This window comes from Oncorhynchus tshawytscha, linkage group LG12 (assembly GCF_018296145.1).
Source record: "Oncorhynchus tshawytscha isolate Ot180627B linkage group LG12, Otsh_v2.0, whole genome shotgun sequence".
Lineage (NCBI taxonomy): Eukaryota > Metazoa > Chordata > Actinopteri > Salmoniformes > Salmonidae > Oncorhynchus > Oncorhynchus tshawytscha.
In genome coordinates, this window is record NC_056440.1 from 4,971,243 (window position 1) to 4,984,257 (window position 13,015).

The window sequence follows — 13,015 nt, forward strand, 5'->3', positions numbered from 1 at the left end:
CTATGGGGAGGCTGCCCCCACATCAGGGTCGAGGAGAGTGGTCTATGGGGAGGCTGCCCCCACATCAGGGTCGAGGAGAGGGGTCTATGGGGAGCCTGCCCCCCCCCTATCAGGGTCGAGGAGAGTGGTCTATGGGGAGGCTGCCCCCACATCAGGGTCGAGGAGAGGGATCTAAGGTGAGGCTGCCCCCCATCAGGGTCGAGGAGAGTGGTCTATTGGGAGGCTGCCCCCATCAGACAGAGTCGAGGAGAGTGGTCTATGGGGAGGCTGCCCCCGATCAGGGTCGAGGAGAGGAGTCTATGGGGAGGCTGCCCCCATCAGGGTCGAGGATGGTCTATTGGGAGGCTGCCCCACATCAGAGTCGAGGAGAGGGATCTATGGGGAGGCTGCCCCCCCGATCAGGGTCGAGGAGAGGAGTCTATGGGGAGGCTGCCCCCCCCATCAGGGTCGAGGAGAGGGGTCTATGGGGAGGCTGCCCCCACACAGAGAGTAGGTGGAGGAGGAGGAGTCACCTCTCTGTTTTGGACTGTTTCTCTCCCGGAACCTATTTGGCCAGATCTGGTACCACTCCTGTCATGAAAAATCAATCAAACCTTTTGCAGTGTAAGCATTTAAAGAAAATAAATCAAAGTTAATTTGAGTTGGCTCTTCGTTAGTTCTCCTGCCCCCACCCCCAAAAAAAATGAATTTGAAAAAGTTGATTTTCAGCCCAGGCCTGATACTCTAAGAGTTGATTCGGGTTGGGCTGACCCGGACTTATGCTTTGTGCAACATTGTAACCTATGTGTGAGACCAACGCGTGGCCGTGTGAGACCCAACGAGTGGCCGTATGAGACCCAACGCGTGGCCGTATGAGACCCAACAGAACCAACGTGTGGCCGTGTGAGACCAGTATCTCTCACAGAACTAAAATGAGATTTGCTTTCTATGATCTGTGGATGTAGCCCATTAACCTACAGTCGGGAACATGCAGCAAATTTGTCAGTGAACAGCACGAAGCCAAAAAAACAGGTACTTGCACCTCCCCTTGAGCTATTGTTTTGAATAATGTACCCTACCTCAATAGGAGCACGACGATTTGCAGACAGAGACAAATATGACTGATCAATATTTATTTCCACACGATGTAGTAGTGAATGGTGCAACAAAGAGATGCTTTTAATACAATAGATTGGCTAATGCTTAGCCTACAAAAACAGAAGGATGACTGTTTCCAAGTAACCTAATCTGTGGGTCACAAAAATACTTTAATCCCAAAATTGTCTAACTGACCTGCTTCCTTTCGAGGCATGAAAAATGAAGACCATGCCACAATGATCTCTGCTGGGCCCTCTTCCAAATTTGCATCTGGGAAGAGGGGGGTGGGGGGGGATCTTGTAAATACCACAGCTAGAAAGTACTGGAATAGGGAGTGGAGCTGGCAGTGGACTGGGGTTCTGGGATGGGGTGGGTAGGGTGCAAATGGGGAGTCTGGTGTTGCAGTGGTGGAATAAGTATCCAATTGTGATACTTGAGTAAAAGTAAAGATACCTTAAAAGAAAATGACTCAAGTAAAAGTTAAAGTCACCCAGTAAAATACTACTTGAGTAAAAGTCTAAAAGTATTTGGTTTTAAATATACTTAAGTATCAAATGTAAATGTAATTGCTAAAATATACTTAAGTATCAAAAGTAAAATAATAAATAATTTCAAATTCCTTATAATAAGGAATATATGGGCTGGCACGTAGCCTAGTGGTTAGAGCGTTGGACTTGTAACCGAAAGGTTGCTAGATCAAATCCCCGAGGTGACAAGGTAAAAATCTGTTGTTCTGCCCCCGAACAAGGCAGTTAACCCACTGTTCCTAGGCTGTAATTGTAAATAATAATTTGTTCCTAACTGACTTGCCTAGTTAAATAAAGGTAAAATATCTATGTAGATATATAATTAATAAGCAAAGCAGATGGCACGATTTGCAGATATCCAGGGGCACACTCTGACATACTTTACAGATGAAGCATTTGTGTTTAGTGACTTCGCCAGATCAGCAGTAGGTATGACCATTTGATGTGAATAGGACCATTTTCCAATCTTGCTAAGCATTCGAAATGGAACTACTACTTTTGGGTGTCAAGGAAAAATGTCTAGAGTTGAAAAGTACATACTTTTCTTTAGGAATGTAGTGAAGTAAAAGTTTTCCAAAATATAAATAGTAAAGTAAAGATAACAACAACAAAAAAAACTACTTAAGTAGTACTTTAAAGTATTATTATTATTATTTGTTTACTTAAGTACTTTACACCACTGTGTTTATAATATTACAGCTATTTCAGACCAACATCCCTAGGAACCTCTGTCAAATGTTTATAAAACGTGACATTTACAGAATGTGTTGGGAGTCCGGGGGGTTCCGGGGTTGTGTTAGGGGTCCAAGATGTGGTGGGGGTGTTGGGGGTTCGGGGTTGGGGGTTGTGTTAGGGGTCCAAGATGTGGTGGGGGGTGTTGGGGGTCCGGGGTTCCGGGGGTGTTAGGGGTCCAAGATGTGGTGGGGGGGTGTTGGGGGTCCGGGGTTCGGGGTTGTGTTAGGGGTCCAAGATGTGGTGGGGGTGTTGGGGGTCCGGGGTTCCGGGGTTGTGTTGGGGGTCCAGGATGTGGTTGGGGGTGTGTTGGGCGTCCAGGATGTGGTGGGGGTGTGTTGGCGGTCCGGGATGTGGTGGGGGTGTGTTGAGGGTTCAGGGGGTTCCGGGGTTGTGTTGGGTGTCCGGGATGTGGTGGGGGTGTGTTGAGGGTCCAGAATGTGGTGGGGGTGTGTTGGGGGTCCAGGATGTGGTGGGGGTGTGTTGGGGGTCCGGGATGTGGTGGGGTTGTGTTGGGGGTCCAGGATGTGGTGGGGGTGTGTTGGGGGTCCAGGATGTGGTGGGGGTGTGTTGGGGGTCCAGGATGTGGTGGGGGTGTGTTGGGGGTCCAGGATGTGGTGGGGGTGTGTTGGGGGTCCGGGATGGTGGGGGTGTGTTGGGGATCCAGGATGTGGTGGGGGTGTGTTGGGGTCTGGGGGTTCGGGGTTGTGTTGGGGGTCCAGGATGTGGTGGGGGTGTGTTGGGGGTCCAGGATGTGGTGGGGGTGTGTTGGGGGTCCGGGATGTGGTGGGGATGTGTTAGGGGTCCAGGATGTGGTGGGGGTGTGTTGGGGTGGGGGTTCTGGGGTTGTGTTGGGGATCCGGGATGTGGTGGGGGTGTGTTGGGGGTCCAGGATGTGGTGGGGATGTGTTGGGGGTCCGGGATGTGGTGGGGTGTGTTGGGGGTCCGGGATGTGGTGGGGGTGTGTTGGGGGTCCAGGATGTGGTGGGGGTGTGTTGGGGGTCCGGGGTGGGGGGTGTGTTAGGGGTCCAGGATGTGGTGGGGGTGTGTTGGGGGTCCGGGATGTGGTGGGGGTGTGTTGGGGATCCAGGATGTGGTGGGGGTGTGTTGGGGTCCGGGGTTCCGGGGTTGTGTTGGGGGTCCAGGATGTGGTGGGGATGTGTTGGGGGTCCAGGATGTGGTGGGGATGTGTTGGGGGTCCAGGATGTGGTGGGGGTGTGTTGGGGGTCCAGGATGTGGTGGGGGTGTGTTGGGGGTCCAGGATGTGGTGGGGGTGTGTTGGGGGTCCGGGATGTGGTGGGGGTGTGTTGGGGGTCCGGGATGTGGTGGGGGGGTGTGTTGAGGGTCCAGGATGTGGTGGGGGTGTGTTGGGGGTCCAGGATGTGGTGGGGGTGTGTTGGAGGGTCCAGGATGTGGTGGGGGTATGTTGGGGGTTCGGGATGTGGTGGGGGTGTGTTGGGGGTTCGAGATGTGTTGGGGGTCCTAGGGTGTTAGACAGGGGGTCTTCACAGACAGACAGTTGGAAGGCATTAGGTTGGCAGGCAGGACAAATCCGTGTCAGACGCAGCTGTTGCCGACGGCGATTGATATTAGCATTCCACTCCATCCCACACGACCCCTAACCCCTTCATCCCATATTCTATCGTACTTCTGTCTTGCCATACAGATTATTCTGCATAAGAATATCATATTATAGACCTAGAGACTAGTATGGGACCTTCCTAGGGACATTAAGTCTCCAAGGGGGATGTTGTCTGTCTGCCTGCCTACCTGTCTTGCTGTGGTTTTAACTACCCACTTCTCTGTAACTACAGTATGTTAACACACAAAAGAAGGCTTCAGACCTCATTCCTTGAATCCCAGAACATTGTTAGTTATCAGGACTGAACAACTAGGCCACTTGACAACTGGCACTTTTCTGGCTAATTTCAGGCATATGTGCTGCTCAGATGGACGGTAAAGCAATTATCCCAAATGTTAAACATATTTACAGATGAGCTGCAGTCACTGCAGTGTGTTCATGATGACGACTTGAGGAATGCCGTACGCTGTGAATGGAGCCACGGGGGTTTCATTGACATGGCACACATAGTGGTAAACAAACAGCTTCCATTACTGAGAAAGGTGAAGGAGTTTCCTTCATTACGAACAAAACAACTGCATCAGTTGGTGGGTTGAATGGAACTGAGTTTGTTTTGGAAAGGAGGATGTGTTGTGTAGCTGTTCTGTTGAATGCTTACAGATGAATTTGCTGTTCTGTGCTGCGCTGCTTCCATTTACTTAATCCCGCTTCCAAAACTGGGCGAGACAAGAGTCTGTGAGAACAAAACACAACTCCAAAATCAACTACATGAACGCAAAGACGTTTCACCATGTTAATGTGTGACTGTGGACACTGGCAGGTCTTGCTGTGGTTGTCCTTTCACTCACATGCTAACATTAATGTCATACCATCCTTCGGCTCAACATGCTAACGTTAGCATTAACGTCATACCATCCTTCGACTCAACATGCTAACGTTAGCATTAACATCATACCATCCTTTGACTCAACGTGCTAGTGGTAGCATTAACATCATATTATCTTTCGACTCAACGAGCTAACGTTAGCATTAACGTCATACCATCCTTTGACTCAACGTGCTAACGTAGCATCAATATTAGTATCATTATCGCCATGCCAGCTAACAACAAATGTTCCCACAACTTTAGAGAATGTTCCCTTTAGAGTCTCATTTGTTCATAAACTAACATTTTCATAGGAATGTTCCCGTGATGCGCAAGGAATGTTTCCAAGAGACCATTCCCTTGGTTACCATGTTCTCAGAACTTAAGATTATAAATGTTCTAGACAAGTTTCATGGGAACGTTGCATGAATGTTCTCCTAAATCAAATCAAATCAAATGTATTTATATAGCCCTTCGTACATCAGCTGATGTCACAAAGTGCTGTACAGAAACCCAGCCTAAAACCCCAAACAGCAAGCAATGCAGGTGTAGAAGCAAGTTTCCTAACCCTCAGAAAACTGTACACGGGAATATTCTTGCAACGTCCTACAAAACGTGTCTAGAACATTAATGTTCTATATTCTGAGAACGTTGTAACCACGTTCTAGATAAGTTCTGCTTGACATTAAGGGAATATTCTCCTAACTTTAACACCATGCTAAAAAGGTTCTCAGAAGTTTTTCTTTGCTAACATAGAATGTTCCCCTAACTAACGGAAAACTGGACATTCAAAAATTATGGGAACATTATGGGTAACATTACAAAAACGTTCTCTCTCCCTAGAATTGTAAGCTATGATGTCCTTTGTTATAAGATGCTAATGTAGCATTAGCATCATATCCTTGCGGGTAGCCCTGTTTCTAATGTAGCATTAGCATCATATCCTTGCAGGTAGCCCTGTGTCTAATGTAGCATTAGCATCATATCCTTGCGGGTAGCCCTGTGTCTAATGTAGCATTAGCATCATATCCTTGCAGGTAGCCCTGTGTCCGTGTCCTCCAGTAGTCTGATTAGCTGGATAAAGTTCTCCTTCACGGCCACCATGTTGTTTGTCGTACTGCCCTCCAGGATCCAACGCTTCCCCCTGGCTAAAGGCTCCAGCTCGAAGTATTTCTTTATCTGGAAGACAGAATGGGGGGGAGGGGGGGGGCATTAAACCAAAGTCAACACAAACAGCTTAAGTCCTGCCTAAAAAAAAGAAGCTTAGCAGCCGCAAAGTCACGACACCGGCTTCCCCAAGAAAATATGTCAGTCTGATCTCTGGGAAAACTAGTAATGCGGATTGTTGGCGTGGGCTTGGCTGTTGGTAACATTTGATTATCAGTATCATATGTATGTGTGTGTGTGCGTGTGTGTGTTTGGGGGTGAGGAGGAGGAGGAGGAGGAGGAGGGGGGGGGGGAGAGGCGCAATGCTTGGACCTTCTGAATACACGAGAAGTTGCATTATTAGTAGATGTGGATGTTTTGTGTTTTGTAACGTAATGAATGATGCCCACTGGAATCTGCTAGCTAGCTCTCTTATCTGTCCCCTATGCTGCCTCTTACTATTGAGGCAATTACCTGACATGGATGCAATAAAACACCTTTCATTGTGACAAAAGGTTCCACAGAGTATTTAGTCAGCCACCAATTGTGCAAGTTCGCCCACTACCAGTTTACAGGTCTGTGAGAGCCAGAAATCTTGCTTGTTTGTAGGTGACCAAATCCTTATTTTCCACCATAATTTGCAAATATATTCATAAAAAATCCTACGATGTGATTTTCTGGATTTTTTTTTCTCATTTTGTCTGTCATAGTTGAAGTGTTACCTATGATGAAAATTACAGGCCTCTCTCATCTTCTTAAGTGGGAGAACTTGCACAATTGGTGGCTGTCTAAATACTTTTTTTGCCCCACTGTACCTAATAGCTACCGCTTCAGCCTATCTCCTCAATCTACTGAGGGAAATGTTCCTTGATGAGACATGAATAGAACAATATTACCACAGGTGTTGCTGATATAGATTCAAATAACAAGCAAACAGCAACAACAACAAAAAACTTGTATTCTCTGACAACTTATAGTTTAGTTGTGACCATGTTGTGGACATAACGTGTTACTTAAAGCATGGCCATTCAAACATGGTTTTGACTAGATGCTATACAGCTATGGACGGAAATTACTTTTCATAGCAGGTTAGGAGAACTTACGCAGCAGGTTAGGAGAACTTACGCAGCAGGTTAGGAGAACTTACGCAGCAGGTTAGGAGAACTTACGCAGCAGGTTGGAAGAATTTACGCAGCAGGTTAGGAGAACTTACGCAGCAGGTTAGGAGAACTTACGCAGCAGGTTAGGAGAACTTACGCAGCAGGTTAGGAGAACTTACGCAGCAGGTTAGGAGAATTTACGCAGCAGGTTAGGAGAACTTACGCAGCAGGTTAGGAGAACTTACGCAGCAGGTTAGGAGAACTTACGCAGCAGGTTAGGAGAACTTACGCAGCAGGAACTTACGCAGCAGGTTGGGAGAACAGGTTAGGAGAACTTACGCAGCAGGTTTACGCAGCAGGTTAGGAGAACTTACGCAGCAGGTTATTTACGCAGCAGGTTAGGAGAACTTACGCAGCAGGTTAGGAGAACTTACGCAGCAGGTTAGGAGAATTTATTTACGCAGGTTAGGAGAACTTACGCAGCAGGTTAGGAGAACTTAGCGCAGCAGGTTAGGAGAACTTACGCAGCAGGTTAGGAGAATTTACGCAGCATGTTAGGAGAACTTACGCAGCAGGTTGGGAGAATTTACGCAGCAGGTTAGGAGAACTTACGCAGCAGGTTAGGAGAATTTACGCAGCAGGTTAGGAGAACTTACGCAGCAGGTTAGGAGAATGTGGGTTAATGAGGCTAAGGTTAGGACAGTGTTCAGGAGAATTGGGTTACTCCCCGTTTCCTTCAGTCAAATGGTCAAATCGCCCTCTAGTGGCCTCATGGGTGGAATGTTAATATTTTTCATAATTTCATAATTGTTTTTTTACATTATTTCAAAAGAGCTGCCGAAAATCCTGTGATCCTATGTCAAACAGTTTTTATATTTTAATCTTCTGTGAAGTATATAAAGTGTCAAATTGGGATGCTAACTCAACATGTACTACATGTCCACTCTATATCTGACATGGTACAAGTCCATTACCCATTTTTAAGCCCATTACCATGTGTGTGAGGTGTTTACTTTTGTTTCAAAGTTGATTTGTTTTAAGACTACCAAGAAACAATGTGTGTGACCCTGATTTAGCTCACTGTAGTAAAAGGTTAAGGTTAGGAAAAGGGTTAGGGTTACCTAAAATGCTGTCCTAACCTGCTATGAAAATTCACTCCTGTCTGTAGCTGTATACCATCTAGCCACAACCTTCAAAGCATCCACGACAGCCTCAACAAAGATTTCCTCACTTCCTGCCCACTGCTGCTATTTTGAACAGCGTCTCTCTTCCAGAAGATTTGTTTATCTCAGTGAGACAAACCTGTATAAGTAAAAGTTATGCAAAATAGATTGGAGAAGCCGTCCGCTCTCCTTATCACTTCTGTATTTGTTAAAACAAACAGCTGAGATATCAAAGTGTATCTATTTCAATCAAATGAGATGTCCTGATCAACGCTGTTCCTCCCTGGTTAGGACATAGACCAGCATCACACAATCAGGGTTCTGGTCAATGCTGTTCCTCCCTGGTTAGGACATAGACCAGGGCTATGTTCAGCAGCTGATATACTAAAGAGGAAATTACATACAGCACAAAGGTTGCAAAATGTTTGTAACTTTCCAAAAATTCCCAGGTTTTCCAGAAATCCCGGTAGGAGAATTTCCGTATTTCCCTCCTAATTTCAATAATCTTTCAACCACGATTTCTGGAAAACCAGCATTCATCACATAGACGCATCACTGTGATGAAAGATTTTCACAATAAGAGAAACAGGATCATTACACAGCAAACATGTCAATTTTTAACAAGTGTCTGTCTACCTGCTGTGTCTGCCTACCTCTGTCTGCCTTCCTCTCTGCCTCCGTCTGCCACCCTCTCTGCCTCTGTCTGCCTGTCTCTGTCGATCTGCCTGCCTGTCTATCTGCCTGTCTGCCTGCTACCCAGCCAAGTCAGTGGTAGTATGTGTCCATGTCTGTGTTTATGTCTGTGTCTATGTCTGTGTCTATGTCTGTGTCTATGTCTGTGTCCTCTGAGTTGACAAGTCTGTCCAAGTAGAACGTTAGTTTAACAACAAATGAAGTCTCCTCTCCTCTGATCTCCTCAGCCTGGCTGACAGGCTGGCCCGGGGCCTGGGTGGAAAGCCGAGCGGACCCACTGTGAATAAATCAGTCTCCAGACTCCAAGCCCTCCCAGCTCTAACCTCCCCACCAGCCCTGGCCCGGCCCTCCCAGCTCTAACCTCCCCACCAGCCCTGGCCCGGCCCTCCCAGCTCTAACCTCCCCACCAGCCCTGGTCCGGCCCTCCCAGCTCTAACCTCCCCACCAGCCCTGCCTGTCTGTCTGTCTGTCTGCGGGTTGTCTGTAGCAAAGGCCCTCTACTCACACACGCACATACACACACAGACATACACACACACACAGAGACAGACAGACAGACCAAATATGGCAGTGTGTCCTTAGGGTTAAGATAACGATCACTGCAGTATGACAGTTGTTACACTATGGCTGGGGAGTAACAGATGACGTGTCATCTATGAAGGTGAATCATTAACAATGATTTGAGCGTGCAAAATAGATTTGTAGTTGTAAACACAAATTGGATGTGTCTAATTGATGCGTTGTGGACATCATTTGTAGTACTGCAATAGATTAGGTAAAGTTATTTAGCAAGCTATTTTAAGCTAGCTTGATTCTGTATGGAGCCATAGATAGATAGCTAGCTAGCTTGATTCTGTATGGAGCCATAGATAGATAGCCAACTAGCTTGATTCTGTATGGAGCCATATATAGATAGCTAGCTAGCTTGATTCTGTATGGAGCCATAGATAGATAGCTAGCTAGCTTGATTCTGTATGGAGCCATATAGATAGCTAGTGTTAGAAATTAGATATGTAGACGGGCGAGTCGGTCAAGGATCGATTCAGACAAGGTGGTAAATTGTATGACAAGCGACAGTTTATTCAGAGTGAAGATATCTAGAACAGCGTAATTACGGCTCCTCCGCTGGTTCGTACGGAACTGCAGGCAAAGAGGCCGTTACAATCAATACACCACTTATATATAGAACAGAAAGTAGGTTGATTCTGGAAGATCGGATCTTTGGATTGGTTCAGCTGGGGTGTAGTCTGTAGTCTTCCGCCATTGGCTCAGTTGTCTGTCCGTCAAGAATCGGGCACACCATGTTCAGCTATAAAGGAGATTATGTGTGTGTGCGCTGGTTTTGGCAATTAGTGTAATGCGGGAGCGATCCTGTAGGGGACCCCATAAGCTTTACTTTGAGTTGTAGCCCTGTATTAACAATAGTTTGGTCACCTGTATAAGAAATAGTACACTAGCTAGCTTGATTATGTATGGAGCCATAGATAGATAGCTAACTAGCTTGATTCTGTATGGAGCCATATATAGATAGCTAGCTAGCTTGATTCTGTATGGAGCCATAGATAGATAGCCAACTAGCTTGATTCTGTATGGAGCCATAGATAGATAGCCAACTAGCTTGATTCTGTATGGAGCCATATATAGATAGCTAGCTAGCTTGATTCTGTATGGAGCCATAGATAGATAGCTAGCTAGCTTGATTCTGTATGGAGCCATAGATACATAGATAGCTAGCATGATTCTGTATGGAGCCATAGATAGATAGATATCTAGCATGATTCTGTATGGAGCCATAGATAGATAGCTAGCATAATCATTAGAAAATGAACCATTCACCTGCTAAGACCTAGCAACGTACATACATACCATGATTTCTTGATCACCCAGTTAGATCTGTAGTTTTAGTAGAAGCACGGCTGAAGGTAGAAAATTATTTGTTTAGCTTTGACATTGGCTCTATTCTGTGAATCTGTACTGCCCTTTGATTAATGTATGTACACTGAACAAAAATGTGACTCACGACCTGGATATGGTCTTATGTAGAAACATTTGAAATTTAGTTTTTTTTTTTAACAGTGGATAAAAGTAGACACCTAGAGCTACAAAATGGCACTTTAACTATGCCACTTTGTTTACATACTCATCTCATATGTATATACTGTACTCGATACCATCTACTGTATCTTGCCTATGCTGCTCTGTACCATCACTCATTCATATTCCTTATGTACATATTCTTTATCCCCTTACACTGTGTATAAGACAGTAGTTTTTTTGGAATTGTTAGTTAGATTACTTGTTCGTTATTACTGCATTGTCGGAACTAGAAGCACAAGCATTTCGCTACACTCGCATTAACATCTGCTAACCATGTGTATGTGACATGATTTGATTTGGCCATTTTTGAGGAACAAGAATATTTTGTTGTACTGCTACTTTTTAGAAAATGCCTTAGAGAGCTACTGGAGAGCTCTTCTTTGTCTACACCCAATCAGCATCGTTCACACCCTCTTAAGCTTTAGCCCCACCCATCTCGTTTCTCTCTCAGAGCGTTCAGAGTGCACACTTGATGCTCTGGCTGATGATTTGTTTACCTCTGGATAACATGAAAACAGCCCAACCAACACTGCTGGCAACAATTACATTACGCTTTTTTGCCGACATTTACTGTCACCGGCCATATTCAACGAGTGTTGTACACTTTAGCTTAAGACATGTAGCTAGCTAGTTAAACAACAATGAACATAGTGCCAAATCATGTCGTTACTATCCTGCATGAATCTGCTGGGAGCTAACCAACCAGGTTCAATGTTAGCTAGCTAACATTAGGCTCTAACTAGCAAAGTAAAAGGTTCTGGGATACGAATAATAACGTCATACACATAATGTTAGCTAGGGAGCCAGCCAGCTAACGTTAGCTAGCTAGCTAACAGTACACTTTAGCTTAATATGTAACCACTTTCTGTCAAAATTAGAAACGTGTAATATCTGAATATGTAGCTATCTTACCCGCATACATCATCATGTCATGGATGCCATACCAAGGTTGTCCTTAGTTTGAAGATGTAATCCAGACAGGTGTTTTCTCCATCTCTTCAGCTATCATGCAACACATGCTGACCAACTCAAGTAGACAGAAGCCTTCTATATGGCAGACCAATCCGAACTCCGAACTTGGCATGTCCAGCCCACTCATTATCTCAGCCAATCATGGCTAGTGGGAAGGTTGCTGACTTTTTCTGTGTCTAAACCAAATAATTTAACCATTTTATTTATATTTACAGGTAGCATACAAGTTTGTTATTAAGGCACATTAAAGCTCACATGTTCCAGAAGGCATTTCTGGCCAAAATCGCATTTTGATAAAAACATATATATTTTTTAAACGTTTAATTGGCTCTCCTGTGAAGTCAAGACTTGCGACATACGCCTAGTTTCCTGAAACAGGTCACAAATATGACTAGAATGTGGCTCGGATTACCGTGGCTCGGCTTAGCTTAACGACAGAGGGGAGAAAGTTACTTAACGGAGAAGTTTGCTTTCTCACAACCAAATCTCTATTTTTGTTTTAAATGACATTTTATAGAAGGGTCCAGACACTTTTAGTTGTTGTTGCAATTTCACTTGTTTTTTTTTTTTAAACAAAATTTACCGCAACCAGCCATTCATTTCCTCATCCTCGTTGTGCAGTACAGGCTGAAAAAAAAACATTAACAAAATGCTCCGAAAACATAAAAAAATAACTTTTTATTACTATTACTATTATTCTAACTATTATTACGCTTTAATAATGCTCTTTATGTCATGTTTAGAAGTGCTTTATGAACAACATACAATTGCATGTCATGTAAATTGTTACAGAACAATAAAGATGTACTTTAGGGACGGCCACTCTTGCATTGCGTTAGCCTCTTTTTTTTGTTGCATGGTTCATTCATTTGGCCTTAAGACATGTTGCCTCCTGCCAAGGTGTTCCTTAAACAGGACGTCCTGTACAGGAAAGCCAAGGGATGACGTGACTGGCCGCCAACGGTGAGAACACAGCCACCGTGATCATTGTTATTCCCGCCTTTAAAAAAAAACACACTTTCCTTATTAACACCTGTGTGTTGTCGTACCACCGTCGAGTT

General features: G+C 45.0%; 1 protein-coding gene across 2 annotated transcripts in view; it reads right to left on the reverse strand.

Moving 5' to 3' along the window:
* Window positions 1-5,285: 5,285 nt before the first annotated feature.
* arl15a (ADP-ribosylation factor-like 15a) overlaps window positions 5,286-13,015 on the reverse strand; it is a 348,055-nt gene continuing 340,325 nt past the window's right edge. For both annotated transcript variants that reach the window (XM_042331231.1, XM_042331230.1), the window contains exon 5: window positions 5,286-5,962. In XM_042331231.1, coding sequence (XP_042187165.1) covers window positions 5,807-5,962 — 156 coding nt within the window. In that variant the 3' untranslated portion in view covers window positions 5,286-5,806. The remainder of the gene's footprint in view (window positions 5,963-13,015) is intronic.